This window comes from Scyliorhinus canicula, chromosome 24 (assembly GCF_902713615.1).
Source record: "Scyliorhinus canicula chromosome 24, sScyCan1.1, whole genome shotgun sequence".
Lineage (NCBI taxonomy): Eukaryota > Metazoa > Chordata > Chondrichthyes > Carcharhiniformes > Scyliorhinidae > Scyliorhinus > Scyliorhinus canicula.
Genome location: NC_052169.1, coordinates 14,956,843 through 14,984,326, shown reverse-complemented (window position 1 = coordinate 14,984,326; position 27,484 = coordinate 14,956,843). Strand labels below are relative to the sequence as shown.

Below are 27,484 nucleotides of genomic sequence, written 5' to 3'. Positions count from 1 at the left end.
CTGGGGGCTAGGCCAGTGCTGGAGTGGTTGGCGTGGCACCGAAGGGCCTCTGGTGACTGGCGCAAGTTGGCGCATGCGCGGGTGCGCCAGAGTGTTCTGGCGCATGCGCAGTACCGTTGGCGTGATCCCTGCGCATGCGCAGGGGGTTTCTTCTCCGCACCGGCCATGACGGAGCTTTACAGAGGCCGGAGTGGAGGGAAAGAGTGCCCCCACGGCACAGGCCCGCCCGCAGATCGGTGGGTCCCAACTGTGGGCCAGGCCACCGTGGGGGCCGGATCTCTCTCTCTTCCCCCCCCCCCCCCCTTTGAAAGTAAACCAATTTATAATGAAATCCTGATTTATCTTTCCAAACATTATTAAACTGTTCAATCAAAGCTTTCTGGTCAGCTAACAGCTATTTCTCATATTGATACAAAAATGGCTAGATGCATTTTGGCGGGCAAAATCAGTCACTGAGTTACAGAAGATGATATGGCATGTGATCAAAAACATGGTCAAATAGGTGGGTTTTAAGAAACGTTTTAAAGGAGAAGAGAGAGGGAGGCAGAGCAGTTACGGGAGGAGATTCCAGAGTCTATGGCCCAGGTAAACACCAATGAAGGAGGCAACTGATCTAAGCATCATTTTTGGTCTTAATACCGAGTAAAGGTTATGGGGCAAATAAATCAAGGAAAAATAGTGCTATTTAGTACAAAAACTGCTTTATATCTCACACAACCGCACTATTTAGATACACTGTTATAGGAGTTCCTGAAGTACGGTTGCTAATTCAAAACTAAATGAAGACTAGTGCTGGAAGGAAGACGCTCTCCTCCCAACAAAATACAATTATTTCAACCAAATAACAAAACAATTTATTGCAGTCCAAGCTGGTATAAAATTCTGAATTCTTATACAATCCACAAATTACACCACAGAAATGATCAGATTGTGGAAAAAAAACATTTCATTTGGAGCTTTGCGGCCTTACCTGCATCCGTAGCAACTAGACTCCTAACAATTTAGGGAGGCAGTGGCGTAGAGGTATTGTCGCTGGATTAGTAATCCAGAGACCCAGGGTAATGCTCTGGACATGGGTTCTAATCCCACCAGGGAAAATGGTGGAATTTGAATTAAATTTTTAAAAATCTGGACTCAAAAGTCTAAGATAACCACAAAACCATTGTTGTTTGTTGTAAACCTGTTAGTAACCCTGGTTCACTAATGTCCTTCAGGAAAGGAAATCTGCCATCCTTACCTGGTCTGGCCGACACCCACTCCAGACCCACAGCAATGTGATCGACTCTCAAATGCCCTCAGGGATGGGCCACAAATGCTGGCCCAGCCAGTAACGCCCACATCCCATGAACAAACAAGAAAAAAAAATTGACTGCTGTTTCAGGATTTTTTCACTACATGGAGGAATCTTTGAGATTAAATGTGACAGGAAAACAGAAGCAAATTTCAATAGCTGACTCTTCATCAAATCACTGTAAAATACCTTCAGTAGTGACGGAGGCACAGCTGAAAAATAGTAATCGAGAGCTTCACCATGCCTACACTCCTTTAAACCATAGAATCTTACAGTCTAGGACCAAAGAGAAAATGCTGTAAAATCTCAGCAGGTCTGGCAGCATTTGTAGGGCAAGAAAAGAGCTAACGTTGTGATTCCAGGTGACCCTTTGTCAAATCTTTCATACAGTCGAGGAGGCTCTTCTGCCCGTTGTTCTTTAAAACAACTTTCCAATTAGTCCCATTACCCTGCTCTTTCCCTTGAGCCTGGTCCTTTTACTTCCTTTGCAAATGCGTAGCCAATTCCCCCTTGAAAGCTTGCATTCTAGATTGTAATAACTCATTGCGTAAAAACTCTCCCCATCTCGCTGGGAACTAACCCTGTGCAGGTATTTAAGCGCAGTTAAAGATACTCATGAAATGTCCTGGCCTTCTACATAACTGAAGCATTAATCAAACTTAACAAATAGGTTCCTAATTCTGATGAACTAATGGGTCAAGAGGGTGGCACAGTGGCGCAGTGGTTAGCACTGCTGCCTTACGGCGCCGAGGACCCGGGTTCGATCCCGGCCCCGGGTCATTGCTCGTGTGGAGTTTGCATATTCTCCCCGTGTCTGCGTGGGTCTCACCCCCACAACCCAAAGATGTGTAGGGTAGATGAATTGGCCACGCTAAATTGCCCCTTAATTGGAAAAAATAATTGGGTACTCTCAATTTATATATTGAAAAATAAATAACTAATGGATCAAGGAAAACCAAGTTATCATATCCAGTGCACACAAACAGTTGACTCAGCCATTTAGACATCCATAGACTTTTCAGGCTCTGTTGAAGCCAATTTCTATTTTACATTTTCCTCACTTTTGTACACTTTAGTATGCCAAAACAGTGATGTCACAGCGAGGGAAGCATTTTCTTAGTATTTTTATTCAAATTTTTAGCACTTTTATGTTACACCCCCAATTACAATAACCCCTGCACCAACCCCCCGGCCCCCAACAGTTGACAGTAACTAGCAAAATAAATAAATCCCATCTCTTGTGGAACCCCTCGTTTGCCCCCCCAGAGGCAAATTTTACCTTCTCAAGATGGAAGAAGTCCATTCCATCCTCCAGAGGCACAGGTGGAGAAGCTGACCTCAACTCCCACAAAACCCACCTGCCAGCGATCAATAAGGCGGAGGCTAAAACATCAGTCTGCAACTCCGGCAGGTCCGACATCCTCAATATGGCCCTCGGGGGACCCGGCTCCAAATCCACATGCAGGATCGTTGACATGGTGCTGAAAACCCCCCAAAATTTCTCCAACTTCGGGCAAGACCAGAACATGTGCACATGATTAGCCAACACCTCCTAGCCCGATTGGCAGTATCCTCTACCTCCTCAACCTCCTTGATGAAGTGCAAAGTACCCTGAATTCATATCATTCGTTCGCGCACACACCATTAAATCCTTATACAACAATTTCATCCATGCCACAAACTTCGGCCCAACCCCAAACCCCTTCAACATTGCAGATAGCTCCACTCCATCCAAACAAACTCTTTTCTCTGCATTCATCGCCACCACCACCTCTCTTCTTTCTGTCAGAGAATGCACCACATTCAGTATTTGTCGCACATTCGACGACAACGGCCTACCCTTAATGAATCCCGTCTGATCCTCCCCAATCACTTCAGAAGACGCGCTTCAAACCTCAAAGCCAATACCTTAGTCAGTACCTTGGCATCCACATTCAACAGAGATATGGGCCTATATGACCCATGTCCCACCAGATCCTTATCCTTTTTACGCAACAACGAAATGGATGCCTGACCCATCGTTTCAGGCAATGTCCCCCCGAACAACAGTGGTGCCAACATATCCTTGAACTTTTTATAAAATTCCATGGGAAAACCATCCGGCCCCGGCGGATTACAAGATTGCATTTTTCCTACCTGCACTTCTTCCACCCCCATTGGTTTGTCCAATCCCACCTCTGGAACTCCAACCGCTCCAAAAACTCTCTCACATCAGACGCATCTTCTGGCAGCTCTGACCAATACAGGTCCCTATAAAACTCTTCAAAACTGTGTTCACCTGCGGAGCTGGCCCGCCAACATGCGTTTGGCCTTCTCTCCATGCTCATAAACGATCCCCCTTGCCCTTCTCTGCTGCCGAACCACCTTCCCCGTAGACAGAAAATTGAACCTCTTCTGTAACTCTTTTCTCCTCAGCAGGAGACCCGGATCTGGGCCCTCTGCATACCTCCCACCTACTTCCAAAATCTCCTTTACCAACCTTTGCCGTTCTTCCCTATCAACCTGTGCCTTAAACAAACTAACCTCACCCCTCACTACCACTTTCTCCAGGATAACATCTAGCTAAGGTGGAGCACGGTTCAACAGATCCCAATCGCCGAATACGTCGTCTTCCTCACTCCGGCTAACAGCGCATTTTCCATTACAAAAAAAGTGAATCCTCGAGTACACCTTGTGCACAGACGAAAAAAACAAGTATTCTGTGTCCCGCGGATGCAAGAACCTCAGTGGGTCCACCTCTCCCTTCTCCCTCATAAACCCAGACAACGCTTTCTCCCCTCCCAATGGGGTCAGCAAACGCAGCTGGGACCAGTCCACCTTTGGCACCAACACTGAGTTAGAGAAGAATTAGCTGGAATAAATAACTGTCAGAGTAAGGGTTGAAATGAAAAGATTTGGAACTCCTGCCACAGTCTAGGAATGTAACTACTGATGTATGGCAGACATGCAACTCCCTTGCACAGGCAAGTACTGCAACTCCTCCGAGCACTTTCCTGATAATATCATTGCCATTTAATTCAGTCACACACAGCAGGAATAAATCTAAAAGATTCCCTATGATTTGATTGCTGCTTCTGGACTTTTTTTCACTACCTGGAGGTTAAATCTGACAGCAAAACATAAGCAAATTTCAATAGCTGCCTCTTCATCAAATCCTTGTAAAATGCCTTCAGTAGTGACAGGCTCTGGCACAGTTGAAAAGTTATAATTGATGGCTTTCAGGTTAGTGCTTCACCATACCTACACTCCTTTAAATCACAAATCATACAATCCAGGAGGCCCTTCTGCCCAGTGTTCCTGTGCTGTCTTTAAAACAGCTTTCTAATTAGTGCCACTCACCTGCTATCTATCAAAGCCTTGCAAATGTTCTGCTTTTCAAGTATTTAGCTAATTCCCTTTTGTAAATCATTATTGAATCAGCTTCCACACAATTTTTAATCAGTGCATTCTATATTGTAATAACTCAGTTAAATAAAAGAAAAAAATCACAGGGAACTTACCCTGTGGAAGTATTCAAGCGTAAACACGCAACACAATGAAGTTGCTGCAGTCTTCATAATAATGTTAATATAACATTACATAGTGCGCGATTTAATGGGAACGTTTCTAAGTATGGTAGCTAGCAGGAACTGCCGTGAGCTTCCCAATGTTTGACCCTGCAAGGCCGTCACCGTATCAAATGTTAATCGGTCCACTTAACGAGGCCCCACGGGCTTTACGCTGCAAATGGTGGTCCCATCGGCTGATTCATCAGGGCTGCGCCCACCAGCTCCCCGTTAACAAGGTGGAGCAGCACTTAAACAGATCCTGCAGAGCAAACCCCACATAGCTTGCAGCCATGCCACCAAGGAGACCAGCCCCACGATTCAGGGAGGCCGATCTGGCCAGATTGTTGGACGCGGTTGAGACCAGGCGGGATGCCCTTTTCCCACAAGGGGCTCGGAGGAAGTGACAGCAACCGCCAGTTCGGGGAGTGTCACCAGGTGGACCAGCACCCAGTGCCGTAAGATCAATGACGTCCACCGGATTGCAGGGGTGGGTTGGCACCCCCCCCCCCCCCCCCCCCCCCCCACCGGCAGCCACCCGGCGCCCTACCCCCACATAAGCATGCGTCTGGCACTGCCCCCGGCCAGCACAGTACCGTATATCGGCCACCCCTGTCCAGCAGTGCCCCATTCGCCCACATACTCCCCATCTACTGCCCAAACTCCCCACCCCATGATGAACGAAGCGTGCGGCTCACGATGCCCCCTGTCCCCTCTGTGTCCCCTACAGACAAATTGGTCCATAACAGACAGTAAAGGGCCCAGATGGGTGGCAGGGCGCCGGACATTAGTGTCCTCACCTCCTACGAAGAACAGGCCCTGGAGATCGCGGGGGTGGTAAAGGACAGATTGAGCACCGACGTAGAGGTTGGCATTCGTCGCAGAGGTGAGGATCCACCGGCCCCCACCCAGATGAACTGTCACACGCGAGTTGCTAATGCCATACAGACTGACCCATGCCTCCCACTGACCATATATCCATTCTCCCACAGGATCTCTTTCCGACCGGTGCCGGCCCATCCGGGGTGGTCCCCCCTGCCTCCCATGAGAACACCTCGGAGGGGAGGTCCTAGGAGACCACCATATTTACGGCACAGCTGTCACCTCCACTTTCCACAAACGCAGAGACACACACTTCGGTGGGCGACAGCAGTGTTCAGGCTTCTGGGACACACTCTGGAAATACCACAGAGTTGCTGATGCACAGCAGGTGGAGGCAGGAACGCTCAGGTGAGACAGCAGTCGGAGGTCTGCTAGATCCCAGGACCCAGCTGGGTCTGAGTCAGCTGCTGAGCCTCTGGACCAGGTACCGGATTTACCCGGGTCAGTAGGAGTTATGGGTGGTCAGTGGGACAGACAGGCAACTAAAGCATCCGGGCCCCAACCCCCGCCGAACAGGAGCTCATTGCCTGTGAGAGAAGATGGCTGTTCAGCTCCTCGAGTCCCCGCAGCAACCATTCTGTCAGCTTCACGGTTTTAAAAAGGTGCACAAATCAGCGCCTGCATGACCACTTGCTGGAGAGCCGGTTAGATCATGGGAGGTCGTTGGATAGGGGGTCACTCCCGTTAATTATATAAGGATTGGCCTTAAGTGGTGATTATTGGTTTCTCGCCATGCCATGGCGGGGTCCTGATTTCGCCAACGGGAGCGGCCCGGTTAGATCGCAAACCAATCGTCGCCTGGCACGGTTCTCGATTTTGGTCTATCCTGCGATGTAACGGCTGCGCTGTAACGATGTAACGCTCTTGCTCAAGAGCGACCCAGCCATTAAATTGCGTCCATATTTTTAAATGTGTTACTGATAGGACTTAATGCTCCAAAACACACAAAGGTCATGAGTAGAAAAGTATTTGCTTTGCTAAGACTGCAAAGTACCTGCAGCAAACGATTCATGAGCCTGAACAGACAGGCCCAAGGCCCCAGAGATTTGGGACCCTGAGCTTATTTTAATAATCAGCATGCACTGCAGACACTTCCAGAGACAGCTTATCTAGGAGTCTACATCCAATGTGAGCCACTTGCCTCAGCACAGTTGCTCCAAGTTAAGTCCCACAGTGAGAGGGTTGGTGTGGAAATGAACTGACTGAGGGGGGAATGGGAGGGTAGCTGAGCAGAGGCTAGCCGCTCAGTTCTGCTAATTGTGGACAAACCTCAAGAGGGCACGAACAGAATTAGCATTTTCAACAGGGCCTAACAGGTGTCTCATGTAACTGCCGCAGACATACCTGAATAGTGTCCCAAAGCCAATATGGCATCAATGTATTTTGGAGTGCAAGGCGTAATCTCCCAAAACTGGTCCTTCTTTCTCATTTTTCACAACAAGTACCAATTCCTTAGGATGTATTTAAGAAGTTCTTCTGCCTCATCCAGAAATCCAACCCTAACTTTGGCATAGTTTCATTGAGGGAGGTGGGTACTGCCTGATAGCAATGAATAACCAAATGACAAATTCAAATGTGGTTTCAGATTATTGGTACAGTTCCATATAATCAAATAATGTACTGGCTTTAGAGTTTACTGTCAGAAAAGGAGAGATAGTAAGGTTGTGGTTATAATGTAGCTATTAGACAGGCTGTGAAAGCGTTGAGTTTTAAGTCGGTCCATCTTGTGTACAATATCTTAGTTATAATTCAGATACACTTATCCAGAAACCAATTCAGTGGTAAATTTTAAATGTACCGAGAATGTCGAGAAGAAGGATTTAAGGAAGTTAAATTTAGAGCTCCGAAAGATATGGACAAGGGTTTTCTGTGTTCTTAGGGAGTGGGTGTGGTGGGGAGGTAAGGGTGGAGGCTAGCAATATTGAGGAAGTGGAAGTAACTGGATGAGTTGGATATAGGATTAGAAACTCAGCTCTGGGTCAAATAGAATGGACTGTGTATTATTGGATCGGGAGATAGAATCAACCCATTGTGTTTTTGATGGGTTTGAAGCATTCGGTCTTCCATGCAGCACGGTAGCATAGTGGTTAGCACAATTGTTTTACAGCTCCAGGGTCCCAGGTTCGATTCCCGGCTTGGGTCACTGTCTGTGCGGAGTTTGCACGTTCTCCCCGTGGGTTTCCTCCAGGTGCTCCGGTTTCCACCCAGTCCAAAGACATGCAGGTTAGGTGGATTGGCCATGATAAATTGCCCTTAGTGTTGGGTGGGGTTGCTGGGTTATGGGGATAGGGTGGAGGTGTGGACTTGGGTAGGCTGCTCTTTCCAAGAGCCGGTGCAGACTCGATGGGCTGAATGGCCTCCTTATGCACTGTAAATTCTACGAAGTTCTATGTTTCTAGTGTAGGGAATTCCAGCTCCACAAACTATTGTCAAATAGGAAGCCTTGCAGCATTTTGCATGGTTTGCTAAACCATGTCGGGGACAATTAAGAGCCAGCTACATTGTTGGATATCTGGAGTCACATGTAGGCCAAATAAAGACTGTTGATTTCCTTTCCTAAAGGACATTAGTGGCTCGTCATACTACCATCAGTCCAATAGTACAAATTGTCATGGCATTAAGGAAAGTGGTGGAGAGCTAGAACTGGGCATTGGATACATCTGGAAGTTGTTCTCATGCCTGCAGATGATGTCACCAATGGGGTGCATGTAGGTCCACCAGGGTGGACGTACTAAGGGAGAAACCCGAGCGAGCATAGGAGGTGACCGCATGGGAGATAGAAATGTGCTGGTCATGCAGAGGAGTTTGACTGTTGACTGAGTGGATCACAGAGCAGAGGTGATAATATGATTTACCCTGGCAAGCACTGATGAAGTGCCATGGTTACAGACAGCATGACTGGGAACTATGACCAGGGCTGTTTCAATTCAGTAAACAGGTCATAAATCAGATGCAGAAGGGGAGCTGTGGGAGAGATGAGATGCAGCTGTTCAGTGCCTTGGACAAAGAGAGATGGCTACAGCATTGGCATCTGCAGGGAATGGATGGATCGAAGGTTGAGTTTTGAGGGAGGCGGTATAATGATAGTGGGTTTTGAAAGGAAGAGTGTCAGTGCCTGAAGAAAGAGTCAGTAACAATGCAATTGAGCACTGGTCATTAGTTACAACATTAGAACCATCATACAATCTCCCCAGAGCAAGACCACCTATACAATGCACATTGTTGCATGTCTGGAGTCACATAAAGGCCAGGTTAGGTAAGGACCGTAGACCCTTACAGATTACTAAGTTATTTGATCCATGAAATTATTAAACGGGGAGAAACCAATTTAAATTGTCTATAAATAATTAATGCAAAGTCTGCATGCAAATACATGAGAAATATCCACACCTGCAAATTTTCCTGTTCTAACTTATTTTTTTGTTCTCAAATTAGCTTAATCCTGCCCAGGCAGGACAGCAAATAAATCAATGTTTTAATGAAAAAGTATTCAATACCGACGATGAAAACAAGAGTCTTTTATCACATTTAGACTTGTTCCGTGTCACGAATCTTGATCAGTGTGTGCTTGGATAACAGCCAAGGTTTATGTTGCGCTCCTCGCTATTAGGAGAATGAGATAGCTACCATCGAACAAGCTGCCATCAGATGCCAAACTTCTGTAAAAATAATTAAAAGATGTGTGTATGACCTTGGTGTTAGTTGGTGGTATGGTTTGATCTAACGTGTTCTAAAAAGACAGATAAGCTGACAAATAGAATCAGTAAGAGTCTGAATTTTCACATCGAATGTGTACCCACAATAATGATCAATGCTTTAGTCATTGAGAATTTACTCCTTGCTTAATGACGAGCGCAGAAAGATATTCGGGATGGTATTATAACAGAATTTGGCAGGAGTCTTTTTTTTTAAATTTAGTGTACGCAATTAATTTTTTCCAATTAAGGGGCAATTTAGCGTGGCTAATTCACCTACTCTGCACATCTTTGGGTTGTGGGGCAAAACCCACACAAACTCCACACAGACAGTGACCCTGAGCCGGGATCAAACCTGGGATCTCGGCGCCGTGAGGCTGCAGGGCTAACCCACTGCGCCACCGTGCTGCCTTTTGGCAGGAGTCTTATTTACATTTCAGCTGTTGACAGCACTATCTATCGCCCCTGAGTCAGGAGGTTATGGGTTCAAGTTCTACTCCAGAGTCATGAGTATAAAATCTAGATTGATATTCAAAATAATTACTGAAGGAATGCTGCAATGTCAAGGCGCTGTCTTTCAGTTGAGACGTTAACCCGACATTTGCATTCTCAGGCAAATGATCCCACAGCCCTATTTGGAAAGTAGAGGAGTTCTGCCCAGTGTCTTTGCCAATACTTGTCCCTCAACTAAAATACCTAAAAACAGATATTCTGTTCATTTCTGTTAGTGGGAGCTTGCGGCTGTTGAATTCCTATAATACAATAGTGACTATACTTCAAAAGTAATATAATTACTTATCTTTCTTACTTTTAAGACAGCCTGTCAATTAATCATAGAGGATATCATTCATCTCAAACTTGGAACTCTGTTATCAGCTTTGTACTACAAACATTACTAACTCGACTGATTTAACATTTTCCCTCAGATGCCTCAGAATTAATTGCCCAGACTCAATGGAAAGTTACATTATCTTTTGCTATCAATATGCAACCAAGAGTACATGCATTCTGACGACAGTTTTAGATCATCACATCTATTCATGAGACATCAGAAATTTTATCTTCAGAATCAAATTTGCAAATATGTTTTCAGTTTGACTAACAGTTGGGGTGGGAGATGATATCCCCTGAATTGGGTGGCAGGGCTCCACTATTCTTGCGGCCAATTGTCCTTTATAATATATGTTAGCCTCAGCCATGGTCACTTGCCTCAGAATCATGATGGAGATCCATCTGCCCCTTTCAGGTGGGTGAGAAAGATCCCATGACACATTCGAACATGGGGATTAGGAGCAGGATTAGGCTCCTCAATCCTGCGAGCCTGTTTTGCCATTCAATGAGAACATAGCTGATCTGATTGTAACTTCAACTCCACATTCTCACCATGCCCGATAACATTTCACAGACTTGCTTATCAAGAATCTATCTATCACTGCCTTAAAAATATTCAAAGACAGGGCAGCACGGTGGCGCAGTGGGTTAGCCCTGCTGCCTCAACGGCGCCGAGGTTCCAGGTTCGATCCTGGCTCTGGGTCACTGTCCGTGTAGAGTTTGCACATTCTCCCTGTGTTTGCATGGGTTTCGCCCCCACAACCCAAAGATGTACAGGGTAGGTGAATTGGCCACTCTAAATTGCCCCTTAATTGGAAAAAATGAATTGGGTACTCTAAATTTATTTTTAAAAATATTGAAAGCCTGATTTCACAACCTTATAATGAAGAGAGATCCAAAGGCACACTATATTTGGAGAAACAATTTTTCATCTCTTCCTTAAATGGGCAACCTAATATTTTTAAATAGTGATTTCTAGTTCTAGATTCTCCCACAGGAGGAAACATCCTTCCCAATCTACTCTGTCAGGACCCCTCAGGAAAGACCCGGCAGCAAATAAATGGATGTTCCCGCCACCTTCAGGTCTTCTCGGTGCAGGTGGCATTTATGGCGGAGCAGATCTCTGGACAATCACAGCCTTGCCCTGCACTGCCTCGCCCTCATTTGTAGAAAGGAGATTTGAGAGTGATAGATCCTTGGGGTTTCCAGTCGTCTCCGCAGTCTGAGTTTCTGTTCTTCAGCCTCCTTCAGGTTCCCTCTAGCCTTGTCCCATGTGCGGTGCCTCCTGCTGGAGCGGCACGTGCAGACACCTTTCCCTCCTTCACCTCCAGCCTCAAATGAGGATTTGTATAAAAGCTCTCTGGACCACGGAACACATTCTCACTTTTCAGTCCTTTCTAAAACGTGACACTGAAGACCAGAATGGTAAAGGGTGCTGAGTACAAGGGAGGTGTGAACGACAGACCTATGGGAGAAACTGGGCAGCTAAGCCAAGGCACCTTAGATTGCATTGTTCCTCATGCTACTTTACCCCTGGTGCTCGAACACATGCATAGAGGTTAGCAGCATTCCATTCCACTGATGTGACATCTGGAGCCTTGTGGGGGGCGAGAACTTGTAATTTACATCGTTGACCCAACGACCTCCATTCATTGACTTGGCATAAGTATGAGCACTTGTTTGCTCACGGTAAATTAATGATGTCTGTTCTGCCACTGGTGAATGTCCTTAATTGTTAATCTGTGACTCCCCTTCTATGATGGGATGGCACAATTGATGCAGCTGTGCCACCCTCACTATAGCTTTCACTCTCTAAGACTGTCTTTCACAATGTAGCTTTTCCAATTTTGACATGCAGCTGTGGAGTTGTCTATCCCTTTAAAAATACTAGTTTAGAACTCTGGCTTATTGTTGCTACCAGGGTGATGGGGTATACGTCCTGTGTACCTGTTCACTATAGCGGCATCAACAATTGAGTGTGCATTCCATGAAGGAGCCCTAGTGCCCAGCTTGGCAGCCCTCCCACACTTCTCCTGACTATGAGGTCCACAAAACCCCTGGATTGCCTATCATCTATGACTCCTTCCCATTTCGCAGCAGGAATGTCTGCACTCAGTGACTGCTATGTGACAGGGTCTGAACTTAAAAGGGAGTCTTGATATAGTTCCCATTTCCAAAGAGAACTATGTAAAACAGTAACCTTCAGAACCACTGCAGACCTGACTTGTTCAATGTCTGTGAGCACCTCCCCTGATGTGCCACGCTAACATGCCCCCACCCCATAATCTACAGTCTATGCTAATCCCCGCCTCCACCCTATAATTTGCAGTATGTTCATCCCCTTCCAGTAATACATGTGCTAGCCACTTGAAACCTGTAGCTGAACAAAACTGCATGATGGGAAATTTGGTCAAGTAAAGGAATATTCGGATTCAACTACAATAAAAAGTGCACAATGTTGGAAACCACACGTGTCCAGACACAAGACCTAATGTGGTGAAGTAAAAGATAGCAACTTCGTAGCGAAGAGGGGGAAGAGACGTTGAAGTCAGACAACCACAGACATTTGCAGACTCTGAGCACGAGGGTCATCTAACCTTTGTGGTTGCAAAGGGATGTTAAGGTGGGAAACTGCATTGGGAATGTGAAACAGATGTGTCCTACTTCCCAGACTCAAGGGGAAGAAATGGCATAAAGGTATGGGAGATCAGAGCCTCAGGTACAACAACCCTGGAGCGAAACCTTGGGAACAACCATCACAGAAGACGACCCTGAGTCAGGTACTTGGAGACCAGTGTAACACCTCCGGGGAATATCGTGGCCAGCTGATTTGCCAGGGTGGTACTTGAGTTTGATTCATGAGTTGAGTAAGTTAATTCGTATATTGAATTAAAAAGAGTCTGTGAAACATTCATTGAGTTAAAGAGTTAAGTGGCATTCATTGAGTTAAAGAATCTGTGTGACAAAATAGTCTGTGGCATTTATCAAATTTAATGTCTGTGTGATATATTAGTACAAATAAAGAGTCTTTAAGTGAATACTATCAGTCTAGTGTAGTTTTTGGTGTGTCAGTTAAGAACTCTCAACAACCCCTCTATCTGCGTTTCATGCAGTCTAGTTGGGATCCAGCTTCCCTCCCCTCGGTCTTCACTCTGCCTTTCATAGTTCGACCTCGTCCCTAGGCTTGCTACGATGCTGGTCTCAGCAGGGTTCAGGTACAGGCCATCCCAGTTCTACCACACCAGTATTTCAGCAACGCATTCACTTATCTAACCTGATTTGCCCTTTGTCAAATTGAATGTGGCACAGATAATAATCTCAAGATTATTTCCTTTGAGGTTCTGCTTCTTAATTTGACTATGCAGAACCTTTTTCTTTGTCCTGGCTATGTCATTGGTATTTACTGCTCTAAATCCCAACATTAGCCTTTGCTATGTCAGATAACCTATTAGCACAGGACTGACCATGACAGGTCCCAGAATTTTGCTGAGTCAGCTGCTATTAGCAAGGTGGCCTATAATTGGCCTCTACTTCTTTGGATTACATAGCAGAACACGCTCGGATCCAAGCAAGGCTGCTGTATGCTCCATTGAGGTTATCCTTTGAATAAAGATGAGCTGGGAAAAGATAGTGAAGGCCATTTGGGTCTCCTGGAACAGTACCACAGCAAAGCTGCTTCAGATGTGCAAACAGAAATGTGGGTCGGAAATACAGACAGACAAATAACGCAAATCTTTTCCTTGTTGGTACACATTCATATCTGTTCATGAGGTGTTGGCATTGTCAAGTAGGATCTTTATTATAAAACCAAACCCATTCGTGTGTACTGTGAACATTTGCAATGAGATTTATTGCAGTGTCTAATGAGCTGTTGACATGGCATTGGCATATAGACTAGTCACCAGAACAAACAGTAGACATGGATCTCTGCACTAACTTTGCATATCTAGCTGATATAGTAACTTTGCATATCCAGTTAACACAGTAAACAACTATCCTTTAGTTGCAATAAGGCCACCTAAGCCTATTTGTTACAATAAGGCCACTTAAGCCTGTCCGTGACTTCGATTTATTACAACTTGCATTCTGATGTGACGATTTATTCACTAAAGACCACTGCCCATTTACTCTATTGTTATAGAACAGTACAGCACAGAACAGGCCCTTCGGCCCTCGATGTTGTGCCGAACAATGATCACCCTACTTAAACCCACGTAACCCGTATACCCATAACCCAACAATCCCCCCATTAACCTTACACTACAGGCAATTTAACATGGCCAATCCACCTAACCCGCACATCTTTGGACTGTGGGAGGAAACCGGAGCACCCGGAGGAAACCCACGCACACACGGGGAGGACGTGCAGACTCCACACAGACAGTGACCCAGCCGGGAATCGAACCTGGGACCCCTGGAGCTGTGAAGCATTGATGCTAACCACCATGCTACCGTGAGGCCCTCTAATGGGCCAGGGTTGAGAGAATCCCAAAGTGTATCATGGAGTTCATCTGACCCACAACTTTTAATAGATTGTGGTATGGGGAGCACACGGCCCACTCTACAGGTGTGGTACAGCAGAAATGGAAAAGTATTTTTTGAAGCAAAACAATGTTTATTCTATGAACTCAAGTTAACCTTTTTAAAACATACTGTGAAGATCTTAGTAACCATTAATTCAAATACAATCCCCAAAGAATACAACACTAAGTAATCCTTAATAACTTCCCAAACAACATCCAGAAGACAAAAAAAACACCTTTTAACAGAAGCACATCAGGTTTAAATTCACTACTGAAAACAGTTATAATTCTGAATTCACCAAATGATCAAGAGATAGTCTTTTCATTGCAGACAGATCAACAGTACACCTGCTTTGTCTGGCTTCAGCTCCAACACTGAAAACAAAACCAATAAAACAGACACACCCAAGCTTTTCTCAAAGTGAAACTAAAAAGCAGAACCAAAGCTCAGCTCCACCCACACTCTGACATCACTGCAGTAACATGAGCAGCCAAACATTTCTTAAAGCGACATTCTCATGACACTATGAGAATCTCAATAATTTCCATAAGTGTCCAGGTGAATGAGAAGTTAGTAATTTGCTTGTTTCCAGCTATAGGTCAATAACAACCTCTGTTAAGGGGATACTTTGCATCTGCAATCAACACCTAAAGGTGTGATATCTGCCCTATGATGCCCAAAGGAAATATAATAAGAGGGGTTAATTGGCAACTTCGTGCTTGAGGAAATAGGTGTCAGAGGTGTGGTATGAAACTGTAGCCCCAGTTCTCTGATTGACAATTACCCAATGGTTGAAGAGAATCACGCGAGTGAGAGAGAGAAAGGGAGATGGGGACGGAAGGGGTGTGAAGAGAAGGAAAAAGATGGAATACTGAAAAAAAGAGGGGCAAAGGGAGAGGGGTGAAAAGAGGGTAGAGGGAGAGAGAGGGGCGAGAGGCAAGAGAGAGGAGAAAAGGGAGAGGAGGAATGGAAAGTAAGAGAAGAGGGACTGGAAAGGGTGAGGCAAAGGTACAAAGAGAGAAAGAGAAGAAAAGGAGGGGGGGGGGCGAAGTGAGGAGCTATAGAGGGAGAAACACTGATTCTAGAAAGTATTAACAGAAACACATTATAAAGCAAACGTAAGGGGCTCGATTCAGCGGCCTCTTCTCACGTAACTTGGTGTCGGAACGAGGCTGTTGAATCTCGCCTGAGGCCGCAATCGGGAATTACAACGCTTGAAACTTTCACGATCAAATCAATCGAATCGAAAAATACATTAGTTAATAGTATTTGTAGCCAAAAATATCTGTGAGACCTTTGCAACATAAATGAACCTGTACCATGTGTTCACTAATGTAACTCATTTTACAAAAACAAAATACTACAGATGCTAGAAATGCAAATAAAAACAAAGTGTTGGAAATACTCAGCAGATCAGGTACCATCTGTGTGGTGAGAAACGGTTAACGTGCAAGTCAATGACTTCATCACAAAGCAAAGAATTTGTTCTGATGAAAGCTCAACAATCTGAAACATTAACTCTGTTTCACTCGTCACATGTACTGTCTAGCTTGCTGAAAGTTTCCAGCATTTCATGTTTATATGATAGATCACTGAACTGAATCAGAATGGATTGCTCAAAGATAGAAATTGAGAAGAACGCAAATGCATTTTTCCTGCTTCCAGAGGAGTTGAGGGCTTCTGCCTTTACAAAATTCTTTAATAATTGCTTTTAACTTGAATTTAAATGCTGACTTCAGCAACGAGAGTGGGCTCAATGACATCTGACAATTAAACTTCCAGCTAGAAGTTGAGCAAATTTGTGTAATGCTGTTTTATTCTAATCGAGGTATTCTACTAAAACAATGATTGAATATGTCTAACTAAATGTAGATATGTATAATGTTCAATATTTACACACAACTTATGAAAAATCTTAAGTCTGAATGCCCAAGTACAGTTATCCAAACCATCTAAGACGGCCGCCGTGTTGACTTTGAGTATGCAATGCCCCAAATCAACTGGTACGATAACATAAATGAGATTGTGTTTCTGTGTACAGCAATCTTGCTTCCTTTGCTCATTTTGATACTCTGTAATATTTCTGTCAAATACAGAAATTTAAGGACTGGGTGTAAATAGATCTTTATGTATACATAATCATTAATCCAGCTGTCAGTAAGAAAGACATGCATTTATGTAACACCACTGATGGCCTCAGGTTGTTCCAGCAGGCTTTATGACCAATGAAGTATTTTTGAAGTGTTCAGCACTTCTGTGAACTCGGCTTTTCCAAAGTATAAAATTCTTCCATATAAGGCCAGAAGATAAAAGAGCAGAATTAGGCCATTCTGTCCAATGTGTATGCTCCGCCATTCGATCAGAGCTGATATGTTCCTCATCCCCATTGTCCTGCCTTCTCCCCATAACCACTGATCCCCTTATTAATTAAGAACACCAATTTGTGCTTGAGGTGCTGTAACCTAGAGGATTACAGACCAAGAGCTAGAAGGTGGAATTAGACAGAATAGTTCTTTCTTAGAACATAAGAACTAGGAGCAGGGGTAAGCAATTTAGCCTCTCAAGCCTGCCATGATGAGACCCTGGCCTCAACTCCACCGTCCTGTCCGTTCTCGAAAAACCCTTCAACCCGTTACTAATTACAAATCTGTCTAACGCCTCCTTAAATTTACTCACTGCCCCAGCATCCATCACACTCTGGGGTAGTAGCAAATTCCACAGATTCACGACCCTTTAGAAGTAGTTTCTCCTCATCTCTGTTTTAACTTTGCTACCTCTTACCCTGAGACTGTGACCTCTCGTTTCTTTCCCACTACTTGATTGATCGTAACAGGTTTTAATGTAAATTATATAAGGATGAAGGTATTAATTCATTGTCTGTGCATACCCATACTTTGCTGATGTCAAAGTAACCAATCTGATATGCTTTCTTGAATAAACAAATGTTTAGCTAAAAATTCACTCAGGTAAAGGTATAAAGCTATTTAAAAAACGTAAACCCAATCACAACCTTAGTAACACTGTGCATGTGCACGCACACACACGCATGAGAGTTCACTGTTCGATTCCTCCGCTGGTACGTGGCTGAAGTACATTTCGTTCATGGTGATCTTCAAATTCCAGTGGAGTTGAAGCTAACCTAATCTGCAATTTCTGGGGACAGTTTTTTAAAAAATGAATCCGTCTTTTCAAGGTAAGTAATGCACCCTCTTTCAGGTCAAATAAATTTAACAAACCCCTCGTTTACTTATAAAACTTCTGTAAGCTTTAAAAGCCTTTTACTCTACTTTGAAATGTCACAGCTAAGAAAACAAAGACCCTCACTATCTCCTAATGCAAATTTATAAGCTTTGCTTATTTACTTAGAAAACAACTTGACCCGAGCTTCATTACAAATGCATGCATTTAGCACCTCCACACCTTTTTATGTCTCCACTCTCCAGCCAAGCTGTCTCCATGAACTTTCCCCCAGTTTAATTAAATAATTTACATACATGCAGTTCTTTTGGCAGAATAACATAATATTCCCCAAAACTATAAAATCCATCCTCACAGTACGAGGGAACATGTAGGGGTGGGTTTCTGGCATGAGGATATGTGCAGGGTGAAGGTTAGAGGACTTCATTTCTGGACAAAGTTCCAGAGCATTGAGACAGGCATTTTAAAGACACTGGCTGGGATTTTCTGATCCCGTGGCCAAGTTCTGACGCCGGTGTCAAAAGCAGCACAAGCCACGCCAGCGTCAACGGGCCTCCAAGCCCAGGTATTCACCCCTTCCTAGGGGGCTAGTACAGCGGCGGAGTGGTGTCTGCTGCTCTGGAGCTCGAAAGCCGACGCATGCGCACCATGGCTGGCGCGGGTTCGTGCATGCGGGCCATGACCGGTGCGGGTCCGCGCATGTGCCACTTTCAACGGCCCCCCAACCGGCGCAGCGGCGACCCCATGACTGCCGGAGAATCGGCGGCCCAGCGTCTGAGCGGCATGGTCCGATTTCCCCCCCCCCCCCCCCCCCCCCCGGCGATTCTCCGACACGGCACAGGATCAGGGAATCCCAGCCACCGACTCTGCATTTGGCAGGCCTGTTTCCTGGGACGGCAGAATCTAATACCATCCATTGATGCCCATAATCCCATTAATACCACCACCTCCCCAAAAAACAAAATCCGAAGATTCCGAGCACTTTCTCCCAAGTTAAGCTTGCAGAATTCAGACGTATCCTGACACTGCGCTCCCGAATTGGGAGCTAAAATCTGGTCTAGAGAGTTTGAAAAGGGACATAGATAGGTTAATATGGCAGAAGGAGTATAATGTGGGAAAACGTGAGCTTTCCCACTTTGGCATCAAGAGTAGAAAAGCAGAATATTATAAAATGTCTTTTAATAATCCAAGTACACCACCTCTATAGGTTTCCTTTTACTCACGTTATTTTGTTACTTCCTCAAAGGACTCTAATAAATTAGACCTTGCCTTATTGATTTAAAAATTTCCATGCTAAAACTTCCTTAATAATGGATTCTAGTAGTTTCCCTATGATAGGTGTCAGGCTAACTGGCCGGTAGTTTCTTGCTTTTTATCTCCCTCCTTTCTTGAATAGAGTTACCTTTGCTATTTCCAATTTACTGGAACATTTCCAGAATCTCTGAAATTAAAAAATGTTGTCTCATTTGGTTCCATGTTCTCAATATGGCTACCACCACAAGCATAATCTTCCGTTTGGAAATCTACATCTACTGCAAAGGTAAGAGATGAGGATACACATGCACACCCATAGGAACTGGATTGGGCTGAATTACTAATTCCATGTAGGAGATCCAAAACTCATTGTCATAGAACTGTGTGCTAGCCCACGGTTAACTCTACTTCATAATGTTCTGGCAGCAATAGAGTACTTCTATATCTGGGGCATGCCAGGGATTACTTTGGCACAAGGTGGGTCAGCTGTAGCTGTACAATTTGCTAAAGTATTAACGCATCCCGATACACAAGCGAGGGGGTCATACAGGTCAGAAATTTGCTCTTAAATTTTCATAAATCCTTAGATAACATTTGCATTTAATCATTTTCCTGAACATTTTCTGGTGGAGATGTTAAGCTGGGATGAAGGTCATAGAATCATAAACTTTATAGTGCAGAAGGAGGCCATTCAGCCCATCAAGTCTGCACTGGCCCTTGGAAAGAGCACCCCACCTAAGCACACACCTTCACTCCATCCCCATAACTTTACCCAACCCCACAGTTGCTTCACAGCTCCAGGATCCCAGGTTCGATTCCCAGCTTGGCTCACTGTCTGTGCAGAGTTTGCACGTTCTCCCCGTGTCTATGTGGGTTTCCTCTGGGTGCTCCGGTTTACTCCCACAGTCCAAAGATGTGCATGTTAGGTGGATCGGCCATGCTAAATTGCACTTAATGTCCAAAAAGTTTGGGTGAGGTTACTGGGTTACGGCGATGGGGTGGAGGTGTGGGCTTAGGTAGGGTGCTCGTTCCAAGGGCCAGTGCGGACTCGATGGGCCGAATGGCCTCTATCTGCACTATAAATTCTATGATTCTATGAAATTCTCACTGGTGCCCTGGTCAATATTTAATCCTTAACCAACATCACTAAAAAAGATTAATTAGTTATTGTCACATTGTTGTTCGATGAGATCTGGCTGTTGGCAGATTGGCTGCTACATTTCACATAATATGTTTCAAAAGGTTGGGAAATGTACTACAGTGTATAAATACAAGCTCAGACTTTATTACAGCAATATAAAGCAAACATAACGACAATGTAGAGCTTCACAAGAGGGAGAAGTTGTGGATTGCCTTACCTTTATCACCACAAATCAGCTCCTTTTCAATGCATGGAACTTCGATATAACCAAAGCTCTTTAGCGTTTGGACCTGTGTTGCTGTAATGGGATGCTCCCACATTACAGTGTTCATGGCGGGACAGAAGAGCAGTGGCTTCTTAAGATCCCAGGCTCGAACAATGCAGGTCTACAACAGATAGAAAATAAATAACTGACAAGTATAAAAAACAAAAAGCTGATTATCGGATAACCTCAAGGATAACATGAACCCCATAAAATTGCCTTACCCTCACAAGAATTGAACAAAGGATGTTTTTGTGTGATATGCTTGTACACCCACAACAGAAGATATTATTCATGTTATGATTTATTCTCAATTCTACTGTATTATCTTGACTTCCTCTTTGTGCATTTTATCTCTAGGACTGGAGCACAGGGTGCTTCTGTGGCTTAATGGATTCATCGTATGATACTCCATCACAAAAGATCAGGAAGATCCTACATCTTATTTCTAGTCCATAGTAAATCAGCCAGAGCAGGAGTAATTGGTCTTCGAGCAAGAAGCTTTCTTTTTAAAATTTTGCATGGGATATGAGCATCACTGGCACAGCTAGTATATCTTGCTCATCCCCAACTTCCTCTGAGAGGATGGTGGTGAGCTGCATTCTTGAACCACTGCAGTTTATCTTGGGCTGTTAGGAAGGGTGTTCCAGGTTTACGACCAGCTATATATTTCCAAGTTAGGATGGTGAGCAACTTGAAGGGGAATTCACAAGTGGTGTTCCCCTGCGTCTGCTACTCTTGTCCTTCTAGGTGGTGGATGTCAGGTATTTGGAAGGTGCTGGCAAAGGAGCCTTGGTGAGTTGCTGCAGTCCACCTTGTAGATTGTACACACAGTTGCCAAGAAGCACCGTGGTGGAGGGAGGGAATAATTAATACGGTGGATGCAGTGCCTATCAAGCTGGCTGCATTGCATAGTGTGGAATGTCTCGAGTGTTGTTGGAGCTGCACTCATCAGGCAAGTGGAGAGTATTCCATCACACTCTGGACTTGTGCCTTGTAGATAGTAGACCAGCCTTTGGGGAGTAAGGAGCTGAGCTAATTGCTGTACAATTTTCAGCCTCTGACCTGCTCTTGTAGCCTCAGTACGTATTATGGCTGGTCCACTTCAGTATCTGCTCAATGTTAACCACCAAGGATGTTAATGGTGGAAGATTCAATGATGGTAATGTCGTTGAATGTCATGGGAAATTGTTAGATTCTCTTGTTGGAGATAATCATTGCCTGGCCCTAGTGGGAATGTTGCTGCCTGTTTTTAATTGCATTCCCAATTTAGGAATAGTTAGTCCAGATGTATTGTCCTCTACATGGGTCCAGGTAAGACTAGCTCAGTACATACAGAATTGTTCCTGCTTTGTATGGTTTAATGACACATAGGAGTGGAACAAAAAACATTAAAATTCAATTGCATTCAATTGACAACCAAGTCAGCTTAAGTACAAAGGATGTTTATTCCAAACGCGCTGGCCTGTGAACGCTATAAATTAACACTGTCCAGTCTACCGACAAGACATTATTAAATATATTGATATCAATGATTCTGTATTCGACAGACGTTAATACATTGAACTCTATGCTTGACAGAAAAACACAGAAGCAAGTTATTAACTGGAGGTGGTATAACAGACTGCAAAGTATATTCCCTCTAAACTACACAAAAAGTTGGCAACAGTCGATTTTAACTTTCTTGTAATCTCAATAAACAACTCAAGATAGGACAAAGGAAAAAGTTAACTTCCAAACTTCCATCATGAGACATGTCATATTGGAGCCACCATGACCCCAAAGGAACCTGTTCATCACTCCCAGCGACTATTTGGTCCTTAGTCCAGGTATTTGTGCGTTCACAATGAAAATGCTGTTTCCAAAATCAAGACTTGGATATGTTGCGTTCAGAATGGCATGTTCAGGAGCAAAACTTCTTCTGAATTATAATATATGGTATGCTAAACATTCACGTGAACTAATCACATTCTCTAGTCTCTGTAAGGTGGAAAATGCAACGCTAATTGACCAATTTGAATTAGCTAAATCTAAGTTTTAGTTACAGGTTGAATAATACATAAGGGCTGTGAGATAGAACAAGCTGCTGAGAGTATTTACAAACACTAAATGTATAATTAGTTCATAAAGGGGTAAATAAAAATAAACATTTTTGCTGTCTCTGATATAGTTTGAAACATAAGGATGAAATACTTTGAAATACATCTTTTTTTTTAAAATAATTTTTATTGGAATTTTTTACAGAAAATATAAAAATATAACAACAAGTATAGCAACAAGCATTAATATGCAACTAACAGCCCCATAACACCCACAATTCCCCCCATGCCGTAACATCACATGTATCACACTCCCCCCACCCCCCCCCCCCCCCAACAAGAGAACTTAACCATAAATTAAAATTAAATAAATCAAATTTAAATAAAATAAGCAAACATAATCTGAAATACATCTTCATTGGACATGGATAGTACCAATTCCCTGAGAACAAATGCAGTTCAATCTTCCAGTCAGAACCAATTGCATGAGCTGTGATTTATGCCATGGGAAAGTTTTCACATACCTGTGGTCAATAAGCAAAACTGGGAGCACAGCACTTTTCATGTTATGATGTGGGATGGATTAATATCTGGATATTACCGCTTTACTACAGGCATTTCCTGAATCAAAACTTTTCCTGGTCATGTTCAGGCAATGCAGCATTGAACCACTTCAAACGCCTGATATCTGCCTTATTGAACCACACGCCCTCATATAGCCTCATCAAGAGATCCTCAAAATCAGCCTGCTGACCAGCACAACTTAAATTTAGCGACAAAACTTTCAGCCGATAATCACAATCCCAGACCAGATCCCCACAGTGGCTAGGATATGGGACAGAAACCCCATTATTTTATTTGCATTTTGTAAGACTATGAGGAAAGGATGCTTCGCTTCAGGAGTGATTGGACCAAGAAAGGGTGATATGGTATGTTTAATAAGGGGAGTCCACACCGAGTCAAATAAGAAACAAAGTTTTATTTACACAAACAATATGTACACTACCCAGTGGACCCCTATCGGGTTCCTCTCTAGACAGTGCTTTACTGGTGGACGTTTTACACATTTGTTAATTGTGAAGCCCCATCCCTAGCAGGAGCACAGGGAAACAGAGCATTCCCACCACATAGGTTCCATGCGGGATATCATATTCCACCCCCGGAGAGTCTGAAGACCCCCCTTGACAAGTGCTGAGACGGAGAAGGAGGAGCAGGCGGAGGACGTCGGTGTCTCCGGCTCCAGCAAGTCATCATGGAGTTGATGCACCAAATCAGTGGGTGTATACCTCGCTAGTGAATGTCGTCTGCGATAGGGACGACGTGGTGGACAATCGTCAGGTGGTGGCCGAATTACGGAGTCGGCGTCCGAGACCCGAGGTCTGCATCTCCATTTCGGAGTTGAAGGACATAACACGGGCATGTCCATATCGTGAGAGAGACTGGAGGCATTCCGGCAGGCTGGTTTGGCAATGAAGCTGGAGGATCCAGGACAGGTTTCTGCCAAGGCACTTCACAAGGGAGCAACCTCTGCGAGTGAATCTGATCCAGGTGCCATTTCATTAATTGCCCTCGGACCCGAACTTGGTAAGAGACAGATCCTGTTCGACAGACAACAATCCCGTTCGAGCCAGCGAGCACCGTCATTGAAGTTCTGAACGAACACCACGTCGTCAGGCGTGAAGTGTCGAAGAGGTTGATATCTAACTGGGCAACGATCTTGCAAATCGTGGTTACGGCGCAACTTTGCACTGACATCCAGTAGAAATCAAACTTAGTTGAGTACAAAGCCTATGACCCATTAACATCTCAGCAGGGGCCATCCCAGTTACATCGTGTGGCATGGTTCTGTACAAGAATAAAAATCTTGCCAATTTTGTGTCCATCGAGCCAGGCATCTGTTTCTTGAGCCTCTGTTTAACCATCTGTACGGCCCTCTCTGCCAAAGCAATCGATGCCAGACAGTATGGGGCGGTGCGGACATGCCGAATTCCATTGCTTTTCACAAAAACGGCAAACTCTTCACTCGTGAAAGTGGCCCTGTTATCGGTCACGAGTACTTCAGGGATTCCATAGGTGGAAAAAGAAACGAGCAATCGCTCAATGATCGCCTGTGAAGTGATTGATGCCATTTTGTGACCTCCAGCCACTTTGAGTGGACATCCTCCAGAATGGCAAACATCAAATCCAAGAAGGTTCCAGCAAAATCAATATTTACATGAGCCCAAGTGCACCCCAGACACTCCCAAGGGTGTAGGGGTGCCCCGCATGGAGCTTTTGGTGCTCTTGACAGATAAAGCACTGCTAGGCCAACATCTCGATATCAGTGTCCAAACCGGGCCACCAGTCATAGCTTCTCACTAGCATCTCCATTTTGGACACTCCAGTGTGTCCGTGGTGAAGGTCCTTCAACACGATAGCCCGCTCCTTCGCTGAGACAACAATCCTCGTGTCCCATAGGAGGATACCGTCTTCCATGGTCAGCTCTGACAATTTGGAGAAAGCGTTCAACTCCCCTGATAGCTGTCGCTGCTGTCCACCATCGGCAAGTACAAGGTCGGTTTGCATCCAGTCACGAACACATGAGTCAGTGGCGGGCAAAGAGTCCATGAGCCAACACCACCAAAGAGGACAACCGCCGCATCACCTTTTTAAAAGCTGCACCCAGAGGCTTACCCCAAGCCCAAGGCTGACTGGCACTTCTTCACGAACAAGTGGAGAGGGGCTAGGATGGTAGCCAAATTTGGAAGAAATCGCCCATGGTAATTTACTAGTCCCAGAAAAGAGCAAAGTTCTGTGCCGTCTCATTGAGGGGGGCCATTTTGATTGGTCGTATCTTCTTGGCGGCTGGGTATAAGCCATCTCGGTCCACCTGATATCCCAAATACATCACTTCCTTCATGTGAAACAAGTACTTCATGCGCGCAGGCGGACCCCATATTCGGAAAACCGCTTCAAGGTTCTGAAAATGTTCTTGTTCTGTGGCAAGTGACTAACACGTCATCTAAGTAAACTGCAATGCACGGCAAACCACACGGGATGTTCTCCATGAGGCGTGGAAGACTGTGCACGCCGAGGATAATTCAAATGGGAGCCGGGTGTACTCAGAGTCCCTTGTGTGTATTGTGATGAACTTGCATGAGGAATTATCGAGTTCCTGGTGTAGATAAGAGCAGCTCATATCCAATTTCTTGAATGTACAGTATCCTGCCAATGTTTGCCCTGTGCAGTGATTCGATCCAGAGTCCTCACCCTATCTCCCTGCCCAGTTCTTCCTCCCACTTCCTTCTTGTCTCGTCCAGGGGTGAACATACCTCTGCCAGCAGACGTCTGTACATGTCCGCAGGTTACCCTCTCCTACTTAGTGTACAGGCAGTAGCCCGCCCAGTAGTGTGCATCTCGGTATCTGGGGGAATGTTGTCATTTTGGACTTGGTTATATCGGAGTGTGTTCCCTTTCGGAGCCGGAATTTGTCCGTAAGCTCCTCCAGGGTCGCTACTCTGCCCTCTATATACATGTCTCTAACCATCAGTGCCCCCTCTTCTGTCTCCACATGCTTCTCTTGATTCCTTGACCCATCCCCATACCCTTTCTGCGATGGCCATCCAGTGATAAAACTGGAGGTTCGAAAGGGCCAGGCCTCCAATGTTTCTCCTTCTTTGTCAGACCTTCTTCCTGATCCTTGGGCTCTTCGACCCGCCATCTCCGGGCAAACAAACGCCATGATTAGTTTACTGTTGTGGTGAAAAAAGCTTCAAATCAGGAGGGATCTGGACAGGAACAAGAACCTGGACAGCACATTCATCTTGATCGTCTGCACTCTCCCTGCCAGGGAGAGCAGAAGCATGTCCTACCTCGGCAGATCCCTTTTAACTTCTTCCACCAGACTCATCAGGTTCCATTTGTGGATCCATGTGCAGACATGGGCTATTTGAATCCCCAGGTATCGGAATTTGGTCTGGGCCAGTTTGAACGGAAGTTTCTCCAGCTCTGCTCCTCATCCCTGTGAGTTTACAGGAAAGATTTTGCCCTTACTCAGGTTAAATTTGTAACCCGAGACGTTCGAACTCCTTCAGGAGTTTCACTATTCCTGCCATGCTAGCCAAGGGTTCGAGTTGTAGCGGAGCAGGTCATTCGCATAGAATAAAACTCTATGCTCTCCGTCTCCGCTTTGGATACCCCTCCACCCCATTGCCTCTCTGAGAGCGATCGTTAGTGGTTCAATTACCAGTGGCGGTGATAAAGGGCATCCCTGCCTCTGTCCAGCTGGAAGTATTCAAATCTGGTGGTATTTTTCTGTACGCTTGCCATGGGAATGCTGTTCAGTAGTTTCACCACGAGGTGAAACTGGGCCCAAACCATTCCAGTACCTCTGTGTGGTACTTCCATTCGACCCTGTCAAAGGCCTTTCCTGCATCCAGGGGGATGATCACCTCCGGTGTACTCATCCTGGATGGGATTATGATCACGTTCAGCAAGCGCCTGATGTTCACTGTTAATTGCCTGCTCTTGACAAAGCACTTCTGATCTCCCGCGGCTATCTCCGGTACGCTTCTCCATCCGCCTCGGCAGGGCGGGTGGACTCCTCCAGCTCGGTGTGGACTCCTCCAACAGGATCTTGGCATCAGTATTAAGGAGTGAGATGGGTATAGAGTAGTTTCCAGTACCTGGGTGGGAGAGGGGAAGGTATCAGATATTTACCAGGAGCTATCGGAGGTGGAGGAAACTCCGGTGGAGGAGCTTAAGGGCTAGTGCGAGGATGAGCTAGGAGGAGAGATAGAAGCGGGTCTATGGGCGGATGCCCTAAGCAGGGTTAATACCTCCT

At 45.0% G+C, this 27,484-nt stretch overlaps 1 protein-coding gene across 2 annotated transcripts in view; it reads right to left on the bottom strand.

Annotated features, from left to right (window-relative positions):
• The window catches only part of ppcdc (phosphopantothenoylcysteine decarboxylase), a 93,889-nt gene that overhangs the window by 7,162 nt on the left and 59,243 nt on the right, over positions 1-27,484 (bottom strand). For both annotated transcript variants that reach the window (XM_038784329.1, XM_038784330.1), the window contains exon 4: positions 20,579-20,747. In XM_038784329.1, coding sequence (XP_038640257.1) covers positions 20,579-20,747 — 169 coding nt within the window. The remainder of the gene's footprint in view (positions 1-20,578; positions 20,748-27,484) is intronic.